Raw genomic sequence first — 27,479 nt, forward strand, 5'->3', positions numbered from 1 at the left:
CTCTTAAAAGTAATTCAGCTGTGAATATTTTCATGTCCAGATAACCTAACAGAACACTGGAGATGTAAAAGATGATTTGTGTTTTTTAGGACTCCTGTGTTACTGCTAACAGGAACTAAGCACTGACGTCTTTGCATGATTGCTACAGTCTAGATCGTCACTGTGAATGACACCTTGACCCTGACCGTGGCCCTAACTGAGATCCATTAAATGGATGCTAGGTTGATACTAAATGCATTAAATGGATACTAAATTACACAAAGGTACTATAAAGAAGAGCAGGTTTGTACATTTGTAAGAATTGTTAATTGTTGACTGGTTTTAAGTGGCAGCTCGTCCGTTAGGGTCTTAGAGATGGAGCCTCACCAGTGACTGTAAAACACATTTAATGGATTATTGTTACAAATTCTCATAAAAGTGTGGTAAATGTGTTTCTAAAAAATCAGTTTCCAACTACATTGTTTCACTGAACCTCTAGGCATTGGGCTGAACTTCGAACCTATGGGGTAGGGCTGCCCCACGATGAATCAAACAAGCTACAGCATCAAAGTTTAGAGGACAAATAAAATAAATATGCTCATAACTCGCTAAGCTGACTATTGTCAAAATTGTTAGTTAACGCTAACAGGATACCACTAGGAGACTGTGTTTTAATACCTCTTTTTGTTTTTAAAAATTGGGAAACATTGAATCATTGAAATTACGACTAACTTGTAGCATCTGTCTGGAAACCATTGCCCACCGAATATGAGATTATTAAAGATATTTCTGTTTCTGTCTTTCAAATGAACTCATGACTACTCTACATGGTTTGGCTACGGATAGCTGTCCTCTGAAATGTGACAACCGCCAGAAATATGAAAGAGGCCTGTCCAGCACTACCTTTTCTTTATTTTAGCAATAATTGATTGTTTGAAGGGAGTGCTATATATTGATATAAAAATTATAATACCAAATAGCATACTACACAGCCAATCAGGAGTCATTATACGTTGAGAAAATTGAGATTTTAGTAAATTGAGATCACAAATGTTGTCCTGAGCCAAAAGTGTCAATAGAAATTGATACACTACAAAATAAATAGTGGTAATGACATCAGATGTTGTGCATGCTGTTTAATGACAACCGTGTGGGCAATTCTCTTTTACAACAATTTTTTACACATTTTTCAATTGTTGGCCATGAAATATTGGAAAAAAGTTCCTACTGTAGCACGGACATTTTTAGCTTCACACTGTGGTTTTATGGTGTGTTTCACTTCATGATTTCATGATGGGTTCATATTAGGTCATATTCTTCTGGAGAAAGCTAACGCATTGCTAAACAAGCATCCTGCATTATTTTTTTTCACGTATGTATTTCTGTGCACAGTAGCAATAACAACCAATTTCCCTGACATTCATTTTTTCCGTATTTTGGGAGACCTACCGTAGTTACATGTTAGATGCTAATTAATTCATGGCATGTCCAAATGAAGCAATAAGGGCAAAGGTGGGACTTATGAGGGTTGAAAGAGTAATCCATCAATGGAACAACACAAAGACGGATTCTCCAGTCTATTTTCCCAAATACTTGTAAGCAGCCATCATCTACATAATTCTTTGGGGTAAGACACTCTTTTGGATACTGCATCTCATAATATTATTTTTCAATATAACCCTAGATTTCCAAATCAGCCCACAGATGATAAAGACATTCTAGAACACATTCATCTGTCTCATATCTTAAGAATTATAAAATGTCCAGGAATAGCATTACATCTTTTTTTTAAAGTTTTTTTTTGTTGATTTGTCATGCAAGAAACATTTCACGCTAATGAAATGCAAAAAAGAAAGGCATTTTCTTGCATATTAACATAATTTAACAATGCAAATCATAAGAATGTGGTACATAACCCCTTTAACACAAGACACATCTCTGTTGTACTGAAACCATCATGGCAATTACTTCACTTCCTGTTTCCTATGACATTGTTTGTGCATCGTGTTGATTAGATTACACTGCCTGTAAAACACACAAACTCCAAAACCACCCCAAGGAAGTTCTGCGAGGCATGCTTAAAAAGGTTTCCAACGGCTTCTCTGCATTCGAACAGCTCACACAGGAGGTAGGCTATATTTTTATTTAATTATGAAAGATGACCAAGGTGAAAATATAATAGGAGAGTCAGGCTGATGAATTCGAATCAGTGATTTTGAGGTTCATTGTCATGTTATGGTGATCTACGTTATGTGTGTTGCTACCCTTTATTTTTAATGAAACAGAAAATTAATTTTTTCATGTGAATTACAAAATGCATTATTTGTAGTTGTAGAGCATTTTCTTTCAGGGCAAACCAAGTCTGATATTTTAAAGTGGGAAATTACAATGCTATCTTCATTTTCTAAATCTTAGACTAAAGATTTGAGTGCACGAACAACCCCGCAACAACAGCACGATTAAATGAATATTCAGCGTCTGTACAACCAACTCAGACATTTCAGAGCTAATGTGAACTACAAAAAGATCCCACAAGCGTTCTGAACGCGTCTAGTTGCAGACTCCGAGGTAATCGTGAAAATCCTTTCAAAATGTATTGCGCTGACTAAACCTTTCCTCTTCATTCACAAGGCCATCATGTACGGGACTCCAATTCCCAACTCCAGTGAAAAATACCTGAATGACGGCAACGCTTGTGCCCTGGACCTCAGCCAGGATTCTGTATATCTCCCAGTGCTCTACGGCCTGTTCTTCGTCGTCGGCACGCCTCTCAATCTCATGGCCCTGTATGGCCTGTACCGCCTGATCAAGTCCGAGCACGTCTTGCCGGTGTACGTGATCAACCTGCTCCTCTCTGATCTCCTCCAACTGTTCACCCTGCCTCTGTGGATGGACTACTACATCAGGGGGCACAGCTGGCGATTCGGATCGGCTTCTTGCAAGCTGATGGGGGTCGTCTTCTACGTCAGCATTTACGTGAGCATCGTCTTCATGTGTGTCATAGCCGTGGAGCGGTACCTGGCCATCGCCAAACCCCTGAGGTTCCACCGTCTGCGCAAGGTGAGGTTCGCCAGATGGATGTCCCTGAGCATCTGGGTCATCGTGGCGGTGCCGCCGTGCATTGCCTTTAATATGCTCAACTTCGGCGGCAAACACACCATGTGCATCGAGAAGTATCCGTCCGAGGAGAGGTTCGTCGTCTACCGACTGATCACCCTGTCCCTAACCTTCATCCTCCCGCTCGCCTTCATCTTCTCCCTCTACTGGAAGACTCTGCGGGCCTTGTCGGCCACCAGCGCCTTGGCACCAGAGGAGAAGCAACGCATCCGGGGCCTCCTCACCCTGCTGGTGGTCATCTTCGTCGTCGTCCTCGGGCCGTACCACATCACGGGCTGCGTGAAGTACGTCGGGCTTCTCCTCCACAGGGACAACTGCCAGTGGGAGAGGTCTGTGTTCATGCCCTACCAGGTGGGCAGGGGCCTGCTGAGCCTGAACAGCCTGCTGGACCCGGTGCTGTACACTTTCATGCGGAGCGATTTCAGGGCGGCCTTGGGCCATCACCTGCCCTGCATGAGGCGGCGGCGGGGGTCCAGGTCTGCCGTGAGTGGACACATGAGCACCTCCGGGACTGCTGTTAGCTTTTTCGGATCACGCGACTAAACCCTGATTCTGTCAAGAACCGGGGGGGGGGGGGGGGGGCGTTTGCAATGTTCATCATGTAGATAGCGAGGTGCCACACGCTTATTATAGTGTAATAACCTGCCGTTGAGGAACCACCCTAGGACCACTTAATATTTCTGATCACACAGAGATATGCTGTTATATAGAGATTATATGGTGGTTTTTAACAGGGTGGACATAACTATGAATTGGTATTTCTACTAATGTACTGTGAAATGCAGTCCTTTTCTTTCAACACTCTGTGGGCTTTTAGAAAGTGTGTCATTGATTGAGAAAGACGTGGATTTCTGCCCATTGCCACAATCAGGAAGTTGCCAGATTTTGGATTTTCATGTGGCAGCCAGTATTGCAAATGGATTGGTGTCCTCGTGATGAATACATATTTCATCTTTCAACAACACATGAAATGGCACCAAGAGGATTAGCCTTTAAAAAACGAAACTTTTTCCAATTTTGTGAAAGTTGTGGTTTTGAAAGATATATTTATGAGGTGTGCACAATTGTGAGTGTAAAATACTTTAATTTAGATAACATGCTAAGGTAAAGAACATAGTTCTGTCATTGGTTGTTCACAGTACAGTGTGAATTATTTCTGTGGAGAAAGTGTAGTACTATGAGGATTTACTGTTTTTTACAGTCGCTAGGACACATTTCCCAATACTTAGGTCACTTTTTCAAAACTCTTCACACAGTGAGCACAACAGAAGTATAAGTGGGCTAAACTGTGGATCAATTATCATTGCTTTGGCACAAAATGCATTCAATGACTACATCTTTCAAATAACATTCATTATTTTCTCACTTCGACACAACAACCGCCAAAACTCTGTGTACTTACAAGCAAATTTGCACATGCTTGCATACTGTTTTCAAAACTGTTAAACTTAAGTTCAAAACAATAACATAATACAAAACTGAATAAGACAGCAATTTGCTACAATTCTAACATTTTAATTAAATATATTTTAAATCTTAAAATTAGATGCTATAAAAACAATTGAACCAACCACAGCTGATTCTCATTGTAGATGAACATCTACACAGTTGTTACTCTTTCAATTTCATTGCAAAAGGAGACAACTGCTGAGTAGTTTTGCATTGTGATGTGGACCCAGCCAGAAAATGGACCAAGCCAGAAATAGGCTGAAAGAGGAAGAAGAGTGGCTGGGAGGGGGCGAGGAATAAGTATGCGTGGTGGAAGAAGAATAAGAGGACGATCAAGAGCTGTAGTCTCAGATGAGATCAGAGCTACTGTAATTGATCATGTAGTAAATCACAGTCTCTCAATGAGAGAGGCTGGTCAGAGAGTGCAGCCAAATCTGCAACACTCAACAGTGGCATCTATTGTTAGAGTTTTCAGGCATACCAACAGGTAACTTGTTTTCTACAAGGGCATTTGACTGAGTTGCACATTGCAGAAGTAAATAGACTTGTGTGTAATTGCTTTCGCATATCTGCTTAGGACTCAATGGTTACCTCACACAGGTGGGAGAGGAAGGATGTTCACAGATGCGCAGGAAACTGCCATTGTTGATATGGTCATCAGAAACAATGGCATAAAACTCACTGAGATTCGAGACAGAGTCTTGGCAGACAACGTTTCCTTTGCAAATATTCACAGTAACAACTATTAGTAGAGTCCTGAAACAACATCAGGTAAGGATGAAACAGTTGTACACTGTGCCTTTTGAGAGGAACTCTGAACATGATTGGGAAGAGAGCCACAGTGGATGTCCCGGGCAAGAGGGGTGCCAACATCACAGTGTGTGCAGCAATATCCACTGATGGACTGCTGTTACACAAACCACTAATTGGGCCATACAACACTGAACGTCTCCTTGCGTTCCTGCACGACCTCTATGGAAGGGTTGTGCTAGGTGAGGAAAGGGATGGAGAGAAGAAATCAGCCAACATTTATAATTGTATGGGACAATGTGGCATTTCACCACTCCCGTGCAGTCACCAAGTAGTTTGCAGCCCATCCCAGAATGGTGTCACTTTTCCTCCCACCTTACTCTCCATTCCTCAAACCCATAGAGGAATTATTTTCCCTGAATGCTGGATGCCTGGACATATCAGCAGAAGATTGTCAGGGATGGATCAGGCATGCCAGAAGATTCTTTCCTAGGTGTATTGCCCTAGATGACATAAGATGTGATGTGGATGAGATCCTGTGGCCAAATGGAGAAGACCGAGTAGATTAGCATTACTATTGTATCTGTATCAGTGGATGGTGTGTATACAAATTCTTGTATTTTGGAATTACTCAGTGCAAAAAAATGTAAATGTATAAAAGACATATTGTGGCTTTCTGCATCATGTCTGATTAATTCCAGTAACATATGAATTATGAATTATAAACAGAGATGTGTTCTTGTTTTACACAAGAAAACATTGTAAAATGCTACCTGTTGTTAGTGTTTTTTAGGTGATTGTTTTGTGGGTGAAAAAGTGTGTTTGTTGTCTGTCAACCTTTGCTAGTGTTCTGGAAGAATGAGTTGATTTGAGACATGTATGAAGTGATTTGGTAGTATTAGTGCATTTTGAAAGTGAAATGAACTGCTGTGCCAAGCTGAAAGTTGGTTTGGAGAACTGTGTGAAGAGTTTTGAAAATGTGACCTAAGTATTGGGAAATGTGTCCTAGCAACTGTAAAAAACTGTAAATGTTCCATTGGCAAGGAAAGATGGTTGGACAAGCCCTATTCAACCTATAATATACACTGTATCGAAATCACCAACCAAAACAGCAAAGAATGGGAAGTTCTTGTAAAATGTAAGTGTGTGTGTGGGTGTGTGTTTGTGTGTGTGCGTGATTGGAGTAGTGTGTGTGTGATAGTTGTACGTGTTAAGCAGTTCATACCACTAACCTATGTAAAACAACGAATAATAACAATATTTATAATAACGAATAAAATCATATTTCTCTTCGTGATACTAAATGTATGGATTCAAGTCAGTAATAGGAATTTATCTTTGCACAAAGTTACCACATAAGGAGACCTGTGTTGCCTTCCCCTAATGTGTTTGCATCTGTGCTCCTACACTAAAGGGGATATAGATTATGACACAGTAACAGGTGCCGCCTAACAACGTGTGTATTGTATTTCCAATCCATCTGCCCACAGAGACTAATCATCTAATTGTAGCTGTACGGCTGGTGCTGTCGTTCCACCCGGCACTAAACTGAAGGGAGGGAGCATCCCGTAAAATTGCTCTTGATTTGGAGAACCGCCGGATCAATAGAAATACCCGTTCTCCGCTCGCACATTTACGGCCGAGACATATTTCGAGAAAGTATATCAGGGGTCTGCCACTGTGAATGAGCCAAGCGTTATTGCGCTGATTCAGATTGATGCCCCTTGATTATTTCACAGTGCATTAAAGAGTGCTTTCATTCTAGATAACGCTGTTCTCTCTTCTATTGCTCTTATCCAGCGCCGTCGTTTGTTCATTAGGCACAGCAGACCTAATTTGTCAATGAATGCATTGTACTAACCCCAGGTCCTAAAGAGGCCTGGTCGTGGCTTGGCGCTGACAGGCTCCGGCATCTGAAGTTATTGATCCGGTAGACTCAAATAGCCGTTTGATCCATATCGGACTTGGTTTTCTTATCAGTGACACACAGGGACACTTGCCATCCTTGGCGCACCAATGGAGATCCCTACTTGGGAAGGTCTTCTAGGAAATGGCTGTGTGTGATTTGCATTTTCAGAGGGATCCTTTAGCATGCAATTATAAACTGACATTCACATGTTTGTGGCGAGTGAGGTGAGTGTTGTGGAGGTACAGGCAGGCATGTCTCAATCAAAATAAATAAAGTCAAGTTGGAATATATAGTATAGACAGCACATTATTTTCATTTTAACATAACATTTGTTGTTATACATAAAACAACAGTTACATAACTTAAGGGTTTCCAGTGAGTATGGGTGAATGTGACACTGATCCCAAATGCCAGTCACAGATTTGACTGGGAACAATCGTCGACCCGCACATTATCGGCTTCTCCAATTCTCCATAAAAAAAAAATCCCAGAACACACTTCTCGCCCCTTTTCTTCGAGCGCCTACCACAATCCTTAAATCTGGAATACGACCTGGCAGCTGTTTTAGAAACTGGAACTGACGGCGTGAGAGGAAGGACATGACAACCTCAATAACCTCTGCGAGCCAGCGTGGATAGTTTCCAGGTGCTTCGCGTCCCTACTCTACTCTGCATGTGAAGACAAAACAAATCACGGGCCAGAATCTCCCAAAGGCAGACACCTGCCGCATCCCAATTCCCACTCCATACTTTTAAAGACAGTCCTACCGGCCAAGTCAATGCACTATGAAGGGAGTAGTGTGCCATTTGGACACAGACAGGGTGTCCTGGGGGACTAAGGCCTGTTAGAGGGGGAAAGGAGAGCCAGAGAAGGAGACTGTGTCAGCTCTCCAGTTACTATACATATCCCAGACAACCTGTATAAGTGATGTATTGTAATGAAGTCATACAGATTCAATTGCATTTAAAAAGATTTCAAACAGTAGTGTGTTTTTCTCGCATGAATGCCGTGTGTGTAATGGTGCTGTAGCATGATTACACGCATTCTGGAAACAAACAATTATACAGTCAATCAATTACTTTTTAGTCCTGAACCTTCTCATTAGAAGTGCATGTGAGGTCGGTCTAGCATGTTTGTTGGACAGCTCACAGAATGTGTTATAATGCATCATAAGTCTTCTCCAATCAGTAATTATGCGTGTGTTTAACTAATGTGTCACCATATTGTTGTTGCCAGGTAACCCTCCAACTACGTGGCTTTCCTTTGGCTGTTCATAGCAGAGTATATACCGTATCTCACCCGTCTAAGTATAGCTGCTCCTTTAAACTGCATTCAAATTATACATTCTTGCAAGTCGTCAAACCTTGGTGCCCAGGGGAGGCAATACCTCTTGTCCTGACTCCACTTGGGGACATATAAATATTGAAATGTTCTACCTACTTACATTTCATGCAATGTAAAGAATCTGGGTCTACGAGCCTGATGTGCATGCAGCAAAGAAATGAGAGATGCACACAAACACACAGCTGCACACACATTTGTGTTTTACTATTCTAATGGGGACCCCAAGCCTTATTCCCATTGAAAATCCTCTTTTCCCTTGCAACAAACACTAACTCCCCAGCTCTAATCGTAACCCAAAACTTTTTACCACGTTTTATAACCCCTAACCTTAACCTTAACTACACATACACACACACCCACACCCACACACACAGTTCCTAAAAGCAAATATTGGGGAATCCCACTTAATGGAAATTCGGTCCATTAGACCATCTCACTTTTATAAAATGTGTACTTAAAAGTAGGGATGTCCCGATCAGGTTTTTTTGCCCTCAAGTCCGAGTCCCGATCCGATACTTCTATAATACATGAAAAAATAATAAAAAAGAGCGAAAAAACAGATCCAGGATGTTCCTTATTTTTTATTTAATTCACCTTATTTTAAATTCAACAACAGGACCTACGTACGAACTCCAGATGTCTGTGGTGAACGAAACATGGGGTACATCTGATAACAGGACAAGTAGTTTGTCAGAAATCTTCTTATAAAGGGCTGGCAGAGCTTTCTCTGTGAAATATTGGTGAGATGGCATTTAAAATTCGAGGTTCTACGTGCGCCATAAGCATAAGAAATCCAAGGTTCTCTACAAAGGCGAATGTCAGGTCACTCATTGCGATCATTTGAGCTATCTTGACTGTGATGTCCTGCGCCTTCGCGCGGTCACTGGGCATTTTTTTCTCTCCTCTTCAAACTCTCCTACAGCGTGAGCCCGTCTTAGGCGGGGTTTCCTGGGTAAACCTCCAGACCGCAGAAATACTCGCGCTTTTCGCTTCAAGCTGCTTCCGTGTTCTACTTTGCCGGCATTTAACCAATAGCGTCTCTACAACAAAGTGATACAATCCCGCACGCGTTGCTGTTTCTGTGTGGAGTCAAAAGGGTCTAACTCTGTGCCACCGCATAACTACAGATGTGTTAAATAATGAGAATATATATACGTATATATCCGAGTCCTGATCGGGAAGTATCGTCCGATTCCGATCGAGTCTGAAACCACGTGATCAGGCCCGATTTCCGATCAGGTGATCGGATCTGGACATCCCTACTTAAAAGTTTCACAGTATATAGAATTTCACTATTTCAATATTATTATTTTTAACCCCGCCCCCCTCTCCATATATATATACAGTGGGGAGAACAAGTATTTGATACACTGCCGATTTTGCAGGTTTTCCTACTTACAAAGCATGTAGAGGTCAGTAATTTTTATCATAGGTACTCTTCAACTGTGAGAGACGGAATCTAAAACAAAAATCCAGAAAATCCAAAAAAATAAAAGACACCTGTCCACACACTCAATCAAACAGACTCCAACCTCTCCACAATGGCCAAGACCAGAGAGCTGTGTAAGGACATCAGGGATAAAATTGTAGACCTGCACAAGGCTGGGATGGGCTACAGGACAATAGGCAAGTAGCTTGGTGAGAAGGCAACAACTGTTGGCGCAATTATTAGAAAATGGAAAAAGTTCAAGATGACGGTCAATCTCCCTTGGTCTGGGGCTCCATGCAAGATCTCACCTCGTGGCATTAATGATCATGAGCAAGGTGAGGGATCAGCCCAGAACTACACGGCAGGACCTAGTCAATGATTTGAAGAGAGCTGGGACCACAGTCTCAAAGAAAACCTTTAGTAACACACTACGCCGTCATGGATTAAAATTCTGCAGCACACGCAAGGTCCCCCTGCTCAAGCCAGCGCATGTCCAGGCCCGTCTGAAGTTTGCCAATGACCATCTGGATAATCCAGAGGAGGAATGGGAGAAAGTCATGTGGTCTGATGAGACAAAAATTTAGCTTTTTGGTTTAAACTCCACTCACCGTGTTTGGAGGAAGAAGGATGAGTACAACCCCAAGAACACCATGTCAACCGTGAAGCATGGAGGTGGAAATATCATTATTTGAGGATGCTTTTCTGCAAAGGGGACAAGACGACTGCACCATATTGAGGGGAGGATGGATGGGGCCAACAACCTCCTTCCCTCAGTAAGAGCATTGAAGATGGGTCGTGGCTGGGTCTTCCAGCATGACAACGACCCAAAACACACAGCCAGGGCAACTAAGGAGTGGCTCCATAAGAAGCATCTCAAAGTCCTGGAGTGGCCTAGCCAGTCTCCAGACCTGAAACCAATAGAAAATCTTTGGAGGGAGCTGAAATTCTGTATTGCCCAGTAACAGCCCCGAAACCTGAAGGATCTGGAGAAGGTCTGTATGGAGGAGTGGGCCAAAATCCCTGCTGCAGTGTGTGCAAAACTGGTCAAGAACTACAGGAAACGTATGATCTCTGTAATTGCAAACAAAGGTTTCTGTACCAAATATTAAGTTCTGCTTTTCTGATGTATCAAATAATTATATCATGCAATCAAATGCAAATTAATTACTTAAAAATCATACAATGTGATTTTCGGGATTTTTGTTTTAGATTCCGTCACTCACAGTTGAAGAGTACCTATGATAAATACAGACTTCTACATGCTTTGTACGTGGGAAAACCTGCAAAATTGGCAGTGTATCAAATACTTGTTCTCCTCACTGTATATATATATATATATTACTGCATTCACAGTAAGTGACCACATAGGTTCTATAGCCATCCCTTTAGGTGAGCTATGCTCATTGACCCAGGGAGAACCCTTTTTAGTTTTTTAGTTTCAGGTAGAACTATTTTGGTTTCCAGGTAGACCCTTTTTTTCTGTATAGACCACACATAGGTACTATCAAGAAGGTGAAACCAGAATCAAAATAAATTAAAAATGTAAATATACACATTTCACAAATAATGCAGGCCATCAAAGCGGCCAAACCTGCCAAGAGAATTGTGTATTAGCTAGCAAGCTACCTAGCAAGTCACAGACACTAACCAAGCAAGTTTGCGCTAGCTAGCTAACCCAGGAAGTTCTAATGTCCTGATTCAACTTTTCGGACCTACATAGGCTTGCATGACGACCAGTGGTGGAGCACAGTGTAATGTGAGAATCACTCATGGATACAACGTTTCAGATTTAAAAGGTCTGGGCTCATGTTTGGGGATGTTCAATTATGTGTAAGCCTTATTTACTTATGCATTGCCTTTAATTCAGGTAATTTACTGAAAACTGTTTCCTTTTACCATGACTGTCAACTTTCATCAGCACATTTTATTTATTTTGTTGGTTAAACAGCTCCTGAATTTGTGAAGGGATGTAATTGAAAACTATAAATTAGTCCTAGTAACACTGGATGACTGACTTCTTATCATGAAAAAAGCATTAGCATTTATACAGACAATGGTTCTGGTATTTTAAATTGGTCCATATGTATGCTAAGTATGGCATTTTAGGGTATAGCAGCTAATTTCTATTAAAGTTAAGTAAATGTTCCATTCAAATATTTTACGAAATTGAAGTCCAGGTCTAATAATAATACTGAGGATAAATCAAACAATCTGTGTATTGTATTTTTTTTATCATAACTACTGTATATTCTATATCAGAGGTGTCAAACCGGTTCCACGGAGGGCCGAGTGTCTGCAGGTTTTTGCTCTCTCCTTGTACTTGATTGATTAATTAGGTCACTAATTGGTTAGTTTCTACCCTCACCTGGTTGTGTAGGTCTGAACTGGGAACCAATTTATAGGAAAAACCAAAAACCTGCAGACACTCGGCCCTCTGTGGAACCGGTTTGACACCCCTGTTCTATATAAAGTATATAGAAAACATTGCATACTTCAACTATCTTTAAAAAAAAGGTCTGGCTACTTCTAGCTACCGCTGAGCTGCCATTATGACGCGGCTAGCATCATTTTCCCAGGTAAGAGGAAAACACAGAACACGTGCTCTTCATGTGTATTCCTCATACCAGTCTCTCTTATGGCAATTTTGAAAAAGGCAAAAAAGGCTTAAACTCTGGCCTGGGAATAGCCTAAAAATGCTTACCCGTTTTTTTGAATTTATTATCATTTCTAACATTATTCCTTATTATTTATCATATGGATCGTGTTTAGTGATATGATTCCTGTTTAGTGACATTGTCCCTGGCTTGTGACATTGTTCCAGGCTAGTGACATGGTCCCAGGCTAGTGACATGGTTCCAGGCTTGTGACAGTCTCAGGCTAGTGACATGGTTCCTGTTTAGTGACATGGTTCCAGGCTTGTGACAGTCTCAGGCTAGTGACATGGTTCCTGTTTAGTGGCATGGTTCCAGGCTTGTGACATGGTTCCTGTTTAGTGACATGGTTCCTGTTTAGTGACATGGTTCCTGTTTAGTGACATAGTTCCAGGCTTGTGACATGGTTCCTGTTTAGTGACATGGTTCCAGGCTTGTGACATTGTCCCTGGCTAGTGACATGGTTCCTGTTTAGTGACAAGGTTCCAGGCTAGTGGCATGGTTCCAGGCTTGTGACATGGTTCCTGTTTAGTGACATGGTTCCAGGCTAGTGACATGGTTCCTGTTTAGTGACATGGTTCCTGGCTAGTGACATGGTTCCAGGCTAGTGACATGGTTCCTGTTTAGTGACATGGTTCCTGTTTAGTGACATGGTTCCAGGCTTGTGACATGGTTCCAGGCTAGTGACGTGGTTCCTGCTTAGTGACATGGTTCATGTTTAATGACAAGGTTCCTGTTTAGTGACAAGGTTCCTTTTTAGTGACAAGGTTCCAGGCTAGTGACATGGTTTCAGGCTAGTGACATGGTTCCAGGCTAGTGACACGGTTCCAGACTAGTGACATGGTTCCATGCTAGTGACATGGTTCCAGGCTAGTGACATGGTTCCTGTTTAGTGACATGGTTCCAGGCTAGTGACATGGTTCCTGTTTAGTGACATGGTTCCTGTTTAGTGACATGGTTCCAGGCTAGTGACATGGTTCCTGTTTAGTGACATGGTTCCAGGCTAGTGACATGGTTCCAGGCTTGTGACAGTCTCAGGCTAGTGACATGGTTCCTGTTTAGTGACATGGTTCCAGGCTAGTGACATGGTTTCATGCTAGTGACATGGTCCCAGGCTAGTGACATGGTTCCAGGCTTGTGACAGTCTCAGGCTAGTTACATGGTTCCTGTTTAGTGACATGGTTCCAGGCTTGTGACATGGTTCCTGTTTAGTGACATGGTTCCTGTTTAGTGACATAGTTCCAGGCTTGTGACATGGTTCCTGTTTAGTGACATGGTTCCAGGCTTGTGACATTGTCCCTGGCTAGTGACATGGTTCCTGTTTAGTGACAAGGTTCCAGGCTAGTGGCATGGTTCCAGGCTTGTGACATGGTTCCTGTTTAGTGACATGGTTCCTGTTTAGTGACATGGTTCCAGGCTAGTGACATGGTTCCTGTTTAGTGACATGGTTCCTGGCTAGTGACATGGTTCCAGGCTAGTGACATGGTTCCTGTTTAGTGACATGGTTCCTGTTTAGTGACATGGTTCCAGGCTTGTGACATGGTTCCAGGCTAGTGACGTGGTTCCTGCTTAGTGACATGGTTCATGTTTAATGACAAGGTTCCTGTTTAGTGACAAGGTTCCTTTTTAGTGACAAGGTTCCAGGCTAGTGACATGGTTTCAGGCTAGTGACATGGTTCCAGGCTAGTGACACGGTTCCAGGCTAGTGACATGGTTCCATGCTAGTGACATGGTTCCAGGCTAGTGACATGGTTCCTGTTTAGTGACATGGTTCCAGGCTAGTGACATGGTTCCTGTTTAGTGACATGGTTCCTGTTTAGTGACATGGTTCCAGGCTAGTGACATGGTTCCTGTTTAGTGACATGGTTCCAGGCTAGTGACATGGTTCCAGGCTTGTGACATGGTTCCTGTTTAGTGACATGGTTCCAGGCTTGTGACATGGTTCCAGGCTAGTGACGTGGTTCCTGCTTAGTGACATGGTTCCTGTTTAATGACAAGGTTCCTGTTTAGTGACAAGGTTCCTTTTTAGTGACAAGGTTCCAGGCTAGTGACATGGTTCCAGCCTAGTGACATGGTTCCATGCTAGTGACATGGTTCCAGGCTAGTGACATGGTTCCTGTTTAGTGACAAGGTTCCAGGCTAGTGACATGGTTCCTGTTTAGTGACATGGTTCCAGGCTAGTGACATGGTTCCTGTTTAGTGACATGGTTCCAGGCTTGTGACATGGTTCCAGGCTAGTGACATGGTTCCTGTTTATTCACATGGTTCCTGTTTAGTGACAAGGTTCCTTTTTAGTGACAAGGTTCCTTTTTAGTGACAAGGTTCCTGTTTAGTGACAAGGTTCCAGGCTAGTGACAAGGTTCCAGCCTAGTGACATGGTTCCAGGAGTGACATGATTCCTGTTTAGTGACATGGTTCTAGGCTTGTGACACAGTTCCTGTTTAATGACATGGTTCCTGTTTAGTGACATGGTTCCTGGCTAATAACATGGTTCCTGGCTAGTGACATGGTTCCTGTTTAGTGACATGGTTTCAGACTTGTGACATGGTTCCAGGCTAGTGACATGGTTCCAGGCTAGTGACATGATTCCTATTTAGTGACAAGGTTCCAGGCTAGTGACATGGTTCCAGGCTAGTGACATGGTTCCAGGCTAGTGACACGGTTCCAGGCTAGTGACTCGGTTCCAGGCTAGTGACACGGTTCCAGGCTAGTGACACGGTTCCAGGCTAGTGACACGGTTCCAGGCTAGTGACATGGTTCCAGGCTAGTGACACGGTTCCTGTTTGGTTAGTTATCATTATTTCTTTATTTGAATGCAGTGTTGATTAGGGAGAGTTGGCCAACAATGCACTGTGTCTGTGGTCCTATTCCCTCCAGCAGTCTCTCACTGTTTCTGTCTCTTTCTCTCTTTCTCTATCTCTTTTTCTCTCTTTCTATCTCTATCTCCCTCACTCTTGGAATGCACAACATGCAGCCGTTCCCATGGTAATGTCAGATCTCATTTCTTTCTTTGCTTATGTCTGTTTTTTTCAATCTACATTTTCTCTCAAGAGGTTTTCTCTCTCGCACCTCAGTTTCTCTTTCTCAGGGACCACTGGGCATCTGTGCTTTCTGAGGGGCCCATGGCCTTAGCAGATTTGAGGGGTGCCAAGATAAACTTGTGTGTATGTACTGTATATTACCCTTTAAGCCAGGGTTTCCCAAACCTTTTTCCACAGTTACCCCTATTTTATATTTGATAACACCCTATATAAAAAAAGCTCCCCAAACCTATGAACAATGATTTTAGGTTAAAAATGAGATGGGTTCTGCCATCACAGAATAGTTAACTGGCTAGCAATGATTAACTGACAGTGACTCTCAGTTCCATTAGTTATACAACATAATTGTAATAAGTGAGACTGTAATAAGTAAGTTTGCATTAAAGTTAAAGTAACATTTCTGCATTGTAACGTCACAACATTTCTGCATTGTAACGTCACAACATTTCTGCATTGTAAAGTCACAACATTTTTGCAATGTAACAGTGGAATGAGTGTTTTACAGCATTTATTCCTCAGAAATTATTTTGGATGCTCACAAAAACGCATTCTAAAGTTGATCACTTGTATTGATCCAAATGGAAAAGCTGCATTCACCTCCTTTATCACTGTCACTAAGACGCGTGGTCATCTCTACTCAAACGAGCAGTGGCAGTTGGTGGCAAGTACCTTGGTCTGTTCGTGGTCACGCAAATTCAGTTCACTTACAGTAGATGTGGACTAGACACAGTGATGTTTAATGGATGGCCACTTACAATTTTCCTCTATTATTGTAACGTGGTGCTCTCAGGCAGTCTGACAACGATGTTTTACTTTTATTCAGCAACCTAAATTATTAAAATTAAAATACCCAGCAAGAGACTGTCAATCTCATACTCCCTCAAATTAATTTGGCTGAGGAATCTGGGTAGATTTTTCTGAGGTCTCGTTCCTGCTTGTCAAGTCAGGCTGACCAACATGAAGGTTTCATTGATGTTTAATGCTGCTTGTCATTCTGACAACGATTCACTTTTAAGTTCTCTCACAATGTTGTTATAAGCTAAAGGCTCAGATAGAATTTTGACACGCTGAGGGTTTTTTATATTAGATGGTCCCATCTAGAATGTCATTGTCACTGTGCAACAAGTTGTCATCTATTCCCTACAAGGATGTTCTTGTGTACATCTTCAGGTACCCCAAACAGATGTAGAATTTCTATTTCAGCCAGTGTGCTACCACAGTAAATAAATACCGCAGCAACAGGACATTTTAATTGGCTGGTGGTTTTTAACAATTAATTGTTAAAAGTATGAAATGTCAGAGTGGAAATTATGAATCTCTGGACCATTTTTACTATTCATGATGAACACTTCCAGCATTGTTAGAAAGTGACCCTGCAATAGAATGATCAAGTTAAGGAAATGATCAGTAAAAGCTGGTCAGGTTGGGTCATGTGAGAGAATTATTGTTCAGCAGACTGATGCCACTACATAACTGACCACTTTAAATCCCATTTAGACATAAATTATGAATCCTAATGGAGCTGTTTAAAAAAACAAAAACAACAACAACAACCAATGAATCAACCAGAATCACAACTTTGCCTTGCCTTCTCATTGGCTGGGTCAGCCAAACACAGCACCTAGTTAATGGTTGTCAAGCAGCAATTATATCCACAATTTATATGTATACATTGGGGGACTGTAAACATAGGGTTGTAATAACCGTCAATTACCGCCTCTCTGCTGCCGGCCGACAGGCGCCAAAGACCCTCAACGTGCCGTTTAATTCACGGTGTCCATTAGACTGACGTTACAGGGCTTGCTCACTGATAGCCGAACAGTGATTTACGGACTAATACAGCGTAATTGTCCTGCTGGCTAAATCATCCCTCCGTGTCTCGCCATTGCGTTTGTCACGCCGAAATGTAAATCTGAAATAGCACAGTGTTCCTCGCACACTGTGTTTAGTGCACTGCTTCTGATGAGGTCCCATGATGCACCGCTCTGGAGTGGTGCGCTGCAGGGAATAGGATTCCATCAGCCAAGCAGACATACGGGTGCTGATGACAACCAACACTTGATGTGATTTAATGCCGGGAGGAAGGAATCTGACCTGTGTTCAAATACCATTTGAGGTCATTTCAGATCCTTTATCTGGGTTGGATTGGGCTTGGAGATAGATGGGGAGGGTGACCTCTATGGGAAGACTGAACCGTAATGCTTAATGTCACCCTCCCACACACACACACACATATCGTGAAATGTTGTGATATTATGTGTAGTGATCTAAGATCAGTGTTGCTTTATACATCATAATAAATGAGATGACATGGAGGACCTGATCTTACACCGGCAAAGACGATGCAGAGATGGCAAATAGGAGCAGCGAGCGAAGAATACTGTTGAAGACAGGAAAATAGGAAGTCATTAGAAGTATGTTAGTAGTATTTAGTTTGGTGCTGTGAAGTGCTACCTAAACCTTTTCCCTCCCTTGCAATTCGTTTACCTCAGGAAAAGGATTCATGAACACAGCAATGTTACGTCGTAAATGGCAGCGTTTCATCATTTCCAGTGGAGTTTGCCACAATGGCGTGCGACAGAGGTTTGATGTGTGACAACGGGCCAACAGCTTGTTCCTTGAACCAAGCGCTGGTCGAGGAACACGGGAAACACCCGTCTCCCAGATCTGCCATGGGGAGTCCAGTGTATGGACCAATGGGTATTGGAAACAACATTAGCAATGGGTTTTACTTCTCCGCACGCACGAACACCAAGCTACACACACTTCCACAGAAGTGCACAGACACATATGCTTGGTGGGGGGCGGGGGGTCTGGTAATGTCCTGCAGCCTCTGCATCACAGTCATGGTCAAATTAACACTGTCCTTGATGTTCTCCTGGCATTTCTAGTCTTTGTTTTAATCCAACTTATTGCCTCCTTCAGGCAAGCTCTACCACTGATGAGGCATTGTGGGTATTCCAAATGTAATATTCCCTCAGCAGTGCACTGCTTTTGAGCAGGGAATCTATAGTCTCTGGTCAGAAGTAGTGTACTCAATAGACACTAAGCTGCCATTTGGGATTCTTCCCCCACAACAGATAGACCAGTATGATGACTTGTGTTCTGTTCTTAACAGGTTTCAGAAAACGTGTACGACCTTTATATTCATATTTCAGTCATTTTTTTCAACCAATTTCACTTTCTTCAAGGCCATAATGGGCTGTAAGTGTCTGAAAGAGATTTCACCTCATGAACAATTACTGAGAAATCAGTTCAATCTCAATGTTCAGTGTGTGTGCATGTGTGTGCGTGTGTGTGTGTGTGTGTGTGTGTCCTCAGGTGTTTAGAACTGTTCCTTCTCAGCTTCCTGAAAACTGTATCCCCGTAATAAATTAAGAATTCAGAAATATATGTAATGTGACAAATCCAATATGCAGTATGACAGGAATGTGTTGTGCGTTGCGATCACCCCCTGTTTATCTTCAGACGTGCACAGGTTCTAACAAATGTGTAACATCCTTATGACAGTGCCAGAGAGGTAATATAAGGAACATTTTATTTTGAAAAACTGTACAATACTTACTAGCATTGTACATACTATGACCTAAATAACATGAAAATGAATCTGTATTATATTGGGACTTCACCACATGACAGTAAAGCATAGATTATATTGTCAAGCAATATGAGCAACGTATTTACATTTTCCAAAACCTCCACTCTGCATACACATTTGCTTGAGTGTTTCCCATCAAGAACGTGACTGCTACTTCACCTGGCTGGCGTTGTAGCCCGCCACTGCCTGTGGTTTGCTGTAGAATATAAATGTATTTCTGTGCTAGTCTTTTAAGTTGGGCCAAGTTAACACTTTGTGGCTCACCTAAACCCTTCTATCAACCAGCAGCAGCTGTAGAGAAGCCCCAAGCCACCACAGACTCTAATCCAATTTGACTGGTCATCACTGGAGGCCGTAGCTGGATGGAACAAAGTCTATGGCCCAAATGGAACCCTATACCCTGCTTAGCACACTACATCCCCCGAGTGGGTTTCCATGTGGGCCCTGGTCAAAAGTAGGGCACTGCTGGAGAAAAGGGGGCGATTTGGGAGGGAGTGTGAACATTATGGTAGCTGGGTGGCTAAACCCTTTTACTCTGCATTAGTGGAAAGGTTTATCATTTCATTTCTGCTCTGACTTAGCTAGTAGCTGTGGCGGGAGAATATTAAATTAATAAAATAGTGGCTGGACAGATAAGTCATGTTTTTTATTCCCCCCATATTCCTGGGACTATTTTGATGATTGAATAAAACATACAAAACTTTTTTTTTCCCTTTCACAAGAGTTGGAATAGTATGAGCTGAAAATAATTTGGGATAAGGTTGAAAAATAGCTTAATGGAGAAATAAATTACATGAGAATAATGGTTATTAAAATATTGTAATTAAATTATGTTATTTACATTCAGGAACAATGATAACTGAACAGCATCTGCTGTTTTGACTAGAGTTGTCTTAATAGTCTGTTAATAATCTGTTACTATCAGTTAATACGTTATACAGCAGGAATATGCAACTAAACGGGACAGCTTTTTGTTGGCCAGAACATCATTCAGTGATGCTATTCACAGTAAATAACTATATTTTCATAACTTGGTACTGTACCTTCGAGAAAATATTAAAAGCTAATTTAATGTGTTTTTTTTTGTGGGAAACCTAAGGAACAGTTAAACAAAACTAAATTGTTTACTTCTGCTGAATCGTTGCTGCCTGTTGCTGAACTCCCCACTAATGTCAGTTGCCACGACAACAAGTTAAATAGCATGCTGGATGAGCATGCTCAGTAAACATCAGTGTTTACTCGAGACGTTTTTTTTTTTTACAGGCTTTATAGGAACGCCGATACTCCGATTCCATAGCCTAGGGATTGCAGATGTTTTCCCAGACCAGACAGAATCCAGGTTAGTACATTTTAAATTGTCCGGAAAATCAGAACCCTCTGAGCGGGAAACCACTAGACCGGCGCCAAACAAGAACGGCACGGCAGTTGAGATCTGGAATCTTTATGTTCCGATCAAATATTATGTCGGATGAAAACTGCCCTTCCTCACATGCCTGGTAGACATATCAACATTTTAAAAGTTTAATATAGGTCTTTGGTTGACAAACACGCTAAGGGCATATACGGTAGTGGGTGATAAATAATCATGCTTGACGTGGCGTGTCATGTGGCTTAAACACGTCTGATCACAAATGTTAAGCTTTGGACAAATTTATGTTAAATACTTTTCATGTTAAGAAAGTACTTTTTAATGTCTAACTTAACGTCTCCTCCAAACTTTGTATGTATACACGTCATTGTTCCAAGGAATAAACAAGTTTAACTGAAGTAATAATTTGTTTGTTGTTTTAACGTTTGGTCTTGACAGTTGGTTTTGAAAGAAAAAAAATGTATGCTATGAAATATGACTATGATATAAGATATAAATGCACAATAGAAGTAAGAAAAAATGTAATCAGATATATTTATTTTATATCTATCTACAATGGGTCCTAAATTATGAATGAAATACTTAAATGCTACAAATAAAAAAATTAAAAATTGCATGTGTTAGATTAGTGGATTTCCTCTTCTAAGTACCCAAACAGTTTCCAAATTGTTCTTTGTTTTCTAAACTGAAAAATGAATATTAAAAGCAAACCATCACTCTTCCATCTATCTATGTAATGAATCTCAATATTTATAAAATATATTTAAAATGTTTGTTATAACCTTGACCTCAAAATGTACTGCAATCAAGTTACTGAGCCATCAATGACAGACAGTACATGAGTTTTGGTCACTGTCCATCTCTGCTTGTTGGACTCTTCAGAGAAGCAGTGCATATGGTTCGGGGACATGGTGAATCATCTGAGGTAATGCGACTCCTCAGCCAGAGAAGATGCCGCCACTGAAATAATCTTTCAGTTAATCCATGACAGACATATCGGACATCTGTCATTGGCTGAGCTGGCCTGCCATCCGCGTGGGGAGTCACGTCTTGGCACTGTCTACCACAGATCTCTTTGAGACAATCTTCATATTGCAGCACCGCTAAGCAGCAGACGTGGGTTCAGTTAGTATTTGATATTATTAAATAGTTTTTTTACGCAACTATTTCTAGTTGAACTCAAAGTTGGTGAAATGTTACTGATGACTTAAAATGTTTAGGTTATACTGACTTTTAGGCATTTTTCAAAGCTTAAAATAAGCATTTTCCCAGCATTCTCTACTGCATGTTGATATTTTTGAATTGTTTCATTATTAATTAAAGCAATCCAATTATGTAGCAATTTTTTTTTGCTACCATTACTGAAATGATTGTTCCAATTAAAAAAAGATTCCACCTCTTTGCAGACAACTGCCTTCTGGGTAGGGTTGCCCAACTCTGAAGTCCCCATGTTTTCCACAAATCTCAGTACAGATGCTGAGATTCTTGAGAATTATGGGTGAATTGTAGGAACATTATACAAATTTTGCGAACCATTACTTTCTGGCCACGGTACTATGCAAAGCATTTCAAAATAAGGCCCTATGGAATGTGTACTATATTATGGGTTTGAAATGTTTTGAGACAACATTACTGTATTATGAGGAGTTTTCAGTCCTCTTGCTTTGGAATCTATGGAATTGTCTTGGAAGAGACATCTGACGTTCCAGGAAGGCTCAATACAATGGAAAGAGATCCTCTTCTGTGAAATAACCCATTACTGCATGAACATGAGAGCTTCCATCATTTTATTATTGTCAGCTGGGTGGAAATTCCAAATTAATTGGCTGATCTCTCCTTGTGACCCAGTGGTAACAAGTAAGGTGTCCAGCACGGAATAAGAGAATAAGAGAATTTGACTGTTTCAGTATGGAGATTTGCTGAATAGCACTGCTTACGCTGGCACAGATGCCACCATTTCACAGATGAGTTCTCTTTACGTGGCAGACAGGAGCAAAGGCTTAACACTTCTGAACAATTTCCCAGCTCTTTGATTCATCCTTGTCCTCGATCAGTGCTGCAAAACAAATCCCCCTCCACCAAGGGATCAATCAGGGAGAAGAAAAATGAGGAGGAATAAGAAGAGAAATAAGTTAAAAAAAAAACATTGTTACTACAGACTTATGCAATCTATCTGGAGATGCTCGTCATTTTCTCTCTCTTCTGTCACATACAGGCTTTTGCCAGGGGTCCCTGTGGTTTGAATGTCACATATATGCTCATTCAAGCAGACACAATTAACTCCCAATCAGCTCAGAGTGTGTGACATATGTGACAGGGTCCGCAATTGGGAGGCATTCCTGTATCCCAACACCAACACCCGGGTCTCAGATTCCACCCTAATCCCCATAGTGCACTCATTCAGACCATTTAGGGCACATGATCCCTTGGGGGAAAAGTAGGCCCATCAGCCTGTTGCTAATGGTGCTCATGGTGATGCCAATGGTGACCGTCCTGTGAAATTAACATGCACCGTGGAAGCCTTTCACGTCTACCGTGGAAGCCTTTCACATCTACCGTGGAAGATGTGAAAATGATAAACAAGGAAAAAGTAAATGCGTTGTGGAAATGTTTTGATCTTTGCCTGTTTTTTTCTCATGACACAGGTTGGGCGTTTATGTGAGCTACACAGACGTAATTGCAAAACATCAGGTCACTTCTTTCCATGCATTTCTGTAAGTGGCAAAGGAAAAAATCCTACTAATAGCATGTTGCTGTCTGTCACATTGAGTGAAAAACGCCTCACAAGTAGTTGTGGTTTCATGTATATCGTGTTTATGACACATAGATAAGGGAGACGTGCTGTTCTGTACTTTGTGACCAAAAGGATCCAAAATAAGAGCATAGGGAATTAGTATGCTCTATGAAGCTAGAACAAGTTCCACCAGTTGGGTGCCTTTTGAGGAGTCTAACTTGGTAAAATAAATATAATCATTCTTTTCATGAATTGTTCCACTTCATAAGAACACAATTCACCTAAACAGGATGAATTAGTAAATAACCATAGTACCAATTAGTGCCAAATATAGTAACAGGGTTGTTTATCTTATTGTAACAGGGTAGACTGTAACAGAGTCTATCTATCTATTGGAAAAGGGTTAACTATAACAGAGTCTATCTATCTATTGATAACAGGGTTGACTGTAACAGAGTTTGTATATCTACTGGCAACAGGGTTGACTGTAACAAGGTATGTATATCTATTGATAACAGGATTAAGTGTAACAAAGTCTGTCTATTGGTAAAAGGGTTGACTGGATTACACGGTTGACTGTAACAGGGTCTGTATATCTATTGGTAACAGGGTTGACTGGATAATGGGTTTGACTGTAACAGGGTCTGTATATCTATTTATAACAGGGTTGACTGTAAAATGGTCTGTCTATCTACTGGTAACAGGGTTGACGGTATAACAGGTTTGACTGTTTAACAGGGTTAGCTTTAACAGGATCTGTCTCTTTTGGTAAAAGTGTTGTCTGGATAACAGGTTTGACTGTAAGTGTCAATCTACTGGTAACAGGGTTGACTGTATAACAGGTTTGACTGTGTAACAGGGTAAACTTTAATAGAGTCCTAGGCTTAACATGCTAGGCTTGAAAAATAATACAATTAATGCCAAAAGGTAACCTTTCAGTGGAGCTACCCACTAGTGTTTAGATGTCCGAGGTCTATTGGAAATAGGTTTCAGGACACACAGGCTCATTACCAGTATTAACATGGGATTTCTAATGTTACATCTGCATGCGCGAAGCTGAAGTACACTCAACTGGCAGTGATGTTCCTTCATACGACCCTGACAGACACGGGCTTAGCCAGAGCAGTGGCACACATGTTTGCTAGTTTCATTAAGAGTGCTCACATCTTCAGCTCCCTGCTTGCACTGTGGATCGCCAACAGCCTTCCTCCTGCCAGGGGCTGGGATGATAACGGCAGGATGTCCGCTCGACATCTGGGTTCAGATACGCCGTTGATCTTTCAACTAGCTTTGGCGATTGCTTTAGCCTGCCTGGAGTGTCAACAGGGAGGGATTTGCTGATTTGAGGGCTCCACCGATGGGTACATAGAGTCTGAGCGAGCCCAGTCAAGCCCGGCTATGTATTTCGCATTATTTCAAATAGTATTTGAACCAGGGTCTGTTTCATTGCACTCTTTTTGGGCTCCTGTCCAACAGCACAAAGCTGCACTGTGGAAGAGAGGCAGGAGAACATGGAGTCAACCGCTGTGGCTAAGTGTGTCTGCAGTGTCGTCTCACTGGGTTATTCGTGTGTGTTTGTGTGTGTTTGTGTGTGTCTGTGTGTGTGTGTGTGTGGCTGCGTGTGTTTGTGCATGTTCGTGTGTGCTCGTTTCCACGGTGGCATCACTCACTTCCACATGGACGCCATTTCCTGGTTAATGCTAACCATAAAGATCCTTTATTATTAAATATGTAATTCTAAGATGGAGAAATACATTGCCACAACAGCTTAACAATGCAATTGTTTGCTTTCTGGGTGGAAAAGTCATGTGAGATATATGGTGGCGTATTATGTCTTGTTTTCATTCGATGCGTTCCAGGATAAGACTTGACCCTGACTTTCTCTCGTATCTGTGTACAAATGGTTTCATAAAACAGGTGACAAAAAGGTTTAAGAATAATGCGCCATTGTAACTTAGGGATTCCATCACGTTTCAGAGTTCCCTCATCCTCTAATGGAGTTTAACTGATAAATGAAACATGCATATTGATCAATTAACCTTTTTTACGGAGTGCACAAGAGAAATCTTTACATGACCTTTATATGTAACGCCGGGAATTAAAGGTGGATAATAGTGGTGTTGTCTTCCAACTGGAAACAGACAAAGCTTTGGCACCCTCTGGTGTTGTGTTTGAACTGCAATGCCTTCCTCTTCTCTCTGTTGAAGCCTGCAAGATGGGTAGGAGAGAGAGGGAGGGATGTGAGGAGAGACGGAGTGGTGGAGTGGTGGAGAAAGAGACAGAGCAGAGATGGAGAGGTGGGACAGGAAAAGATGGAGAATGGGAATGTTTGTCTGTGTTTGAGTACATTGTGTCTGCACAGGCCGGAAACACCACCATGCCAAGATAAACAGTTCCTTCATTGTACTTCGGCATTTAATCATTATTTTAAGACAGCTAACTACTTCCTCTGGTGTCATTAATAATAAAACAGAAAGACAAAAAAAAAAACTGATCTTAATGGTAATCCCGTCTGAACCTACAAATCACTTTCATAACACATTCTAAAAGCCGTTTTCTCCATTATCTGACTAAATCCATTCACTTGCCTTGTTGAAAGAATCGTGTCTATACTCTTAAAGGATTACTGGTGTTTAAATGTTGTGTTCCTGTTCATGTTACCCCATCCCAAATGTTACCCCTATCGCCCTGTATCGCCCTCTATGTGGACACGATCATGCACACACACACACACATACACACACACACACACACTAACACACAAGGTGAGATGTGATCATGAACACAGACACACACACACAAGGTGAGACGTGATCATGAACACACACACACACACACAGACACACACACCATGTCCGTCCAAGGTGAACAGAGCCACAGTTTAATTGGTGTTGATGGCGTTGGACCCTCCCCTCGTGTCCTATCATGAGATTCTCTATACCCTGCTGTGTTGTGGCTCACACACCCATACGCACACATGCACACACACACACACACAAACATGCACCCATATACACACAAAAACATACATACACCCCCCCCCACACACACACACACACACACACATTTGCACACACAAACATCCACACACATTCACACACATACACATTTTCACACAAACATGCACATATACAAAGATTCACACAAACACACACACACACACACGCACACACACAGACAAACAAACATGCACACACAAACACACACACACCTACATGGGAAATTCTTTGTCTAAATCCAAAAATCCAATTAGAGTCAAAATGATCACATCTGATGGCTAAATACCCTAAGCCTGTGAGCATGGCTCTGACTCCCAAATACCAGACCTACAAGTCTGTAACCAGTCAAACTCTTGAGGTAGGACACTGCCACACACAAGACATTGCAAGGTGTGGCAACACAGGCTTCACCCTACAAAAGTCACACACAGTATCTGTGCACGTTCAGAGTTTAGCTTCACACAGTTCCAGCAACGGTTGTCATAGGACCAAAACAAAGGGGGAGTCGTTCATCATAGTTTAACGGTCTGTGATGTAAGTTGCTGTGACCCACTACGCCTTATAACTTCTCCGTCTACGCCATTTTGCTGAGTTTACCTTTATGTTAGTTAATAAGCATGTTTTGGCACATATGCAGGGTGTGATCCGGTCAGAATATCCATCACCTCCTAACACACACACACACTCCACACACACACACCCACTTCAGCCTCCCCATTTAAAACCTCCTCTGACAGCACCAACTCCTCATCACTCAGACACAGAGCTAAGCTAGCAGTACTGAGTTTCAAACACCAGACCTGGATTCAGCTACTATGAGAAACATTTCTGATATTTTCAGCGATTGCCTGGTCCATTCCTGGTGTCGTCTTCCACAGGGTTTGCTGTTTCTGAAATTCTTTCATCGGTCCCATATTACCAGCCAAGCTTAATCGAGCACATATAAAGTAGCTGAATTAATTCCTAAAAGTAATTGAACCCAGGTCTGGCACAGAGGACAGAGCTCCCTGTAACCCGTTGCAATTCATCATCCCCCAAACTGGCGGATGTGACACCCGGCCACGGATGATAGGTTGCCTCACGCTGGGGTCCCGGCTGGACGGGCCGAGG

General features: G+C 41.8%; 1 protein-coding gene across 2 annotated transcripts; it reads left to right on the forward strand.

Annotated features, from left to right (window-relative positions):
- Window positions 1–1,404: 1,404 nt before the first annotated feature.
- zgc:171579 (7tmA_Proton-sensing_R domain-containing protein) lies at window positions 1,405–3,668 on the forward strand. Of its 2 annotated transcripts, XM_010868208.4 has the most exons (3): window positions 1,405–1,606; window positions 1,995–2,107; window positions 2,611–3,668. In XM_010868208.4, the coding sequence occupies exons 2-3, from the start codon at window positions 2,054–2,056 to the stop codon at window positions 3,637–3,639; spliced, it is 1,083 nt and encodes a 360-aa protein (XP_010866510.1). In that variant the 5' UTR covers window positions 1,405–1,606; window positions 1,995–2,053; the 3' UTR covers window positions 3,640–3,668. The 2 variants fall into 2 exon arrangements, with proteins under 2 accessions (XP_010866510.1, XP_034147971.1); XM_034292080.1 differs by lacking the exon at window positions 1,405–1,606 and having other exon boundaries at window positions 1,949–2,107.
- Window positions 3,669–27,479: the final 23,811 nt, after the last annotated feature.

Source organism: Esox lucius, chromosome 5 (assembly GCF_011004845.1).
Source record: "Esox lucius isolate fEsoLuc1 chromosome 5, fEsoLuc1.pri, whole genome shotgun sequence".
In the NCBI taxonomy this organism is placed as follows: domain Eukaryota; kingdom Metazoa; phylum Chordata; class Actinopteri; order Esociformes; family Esocidae; genus Esox; species Esox lucius.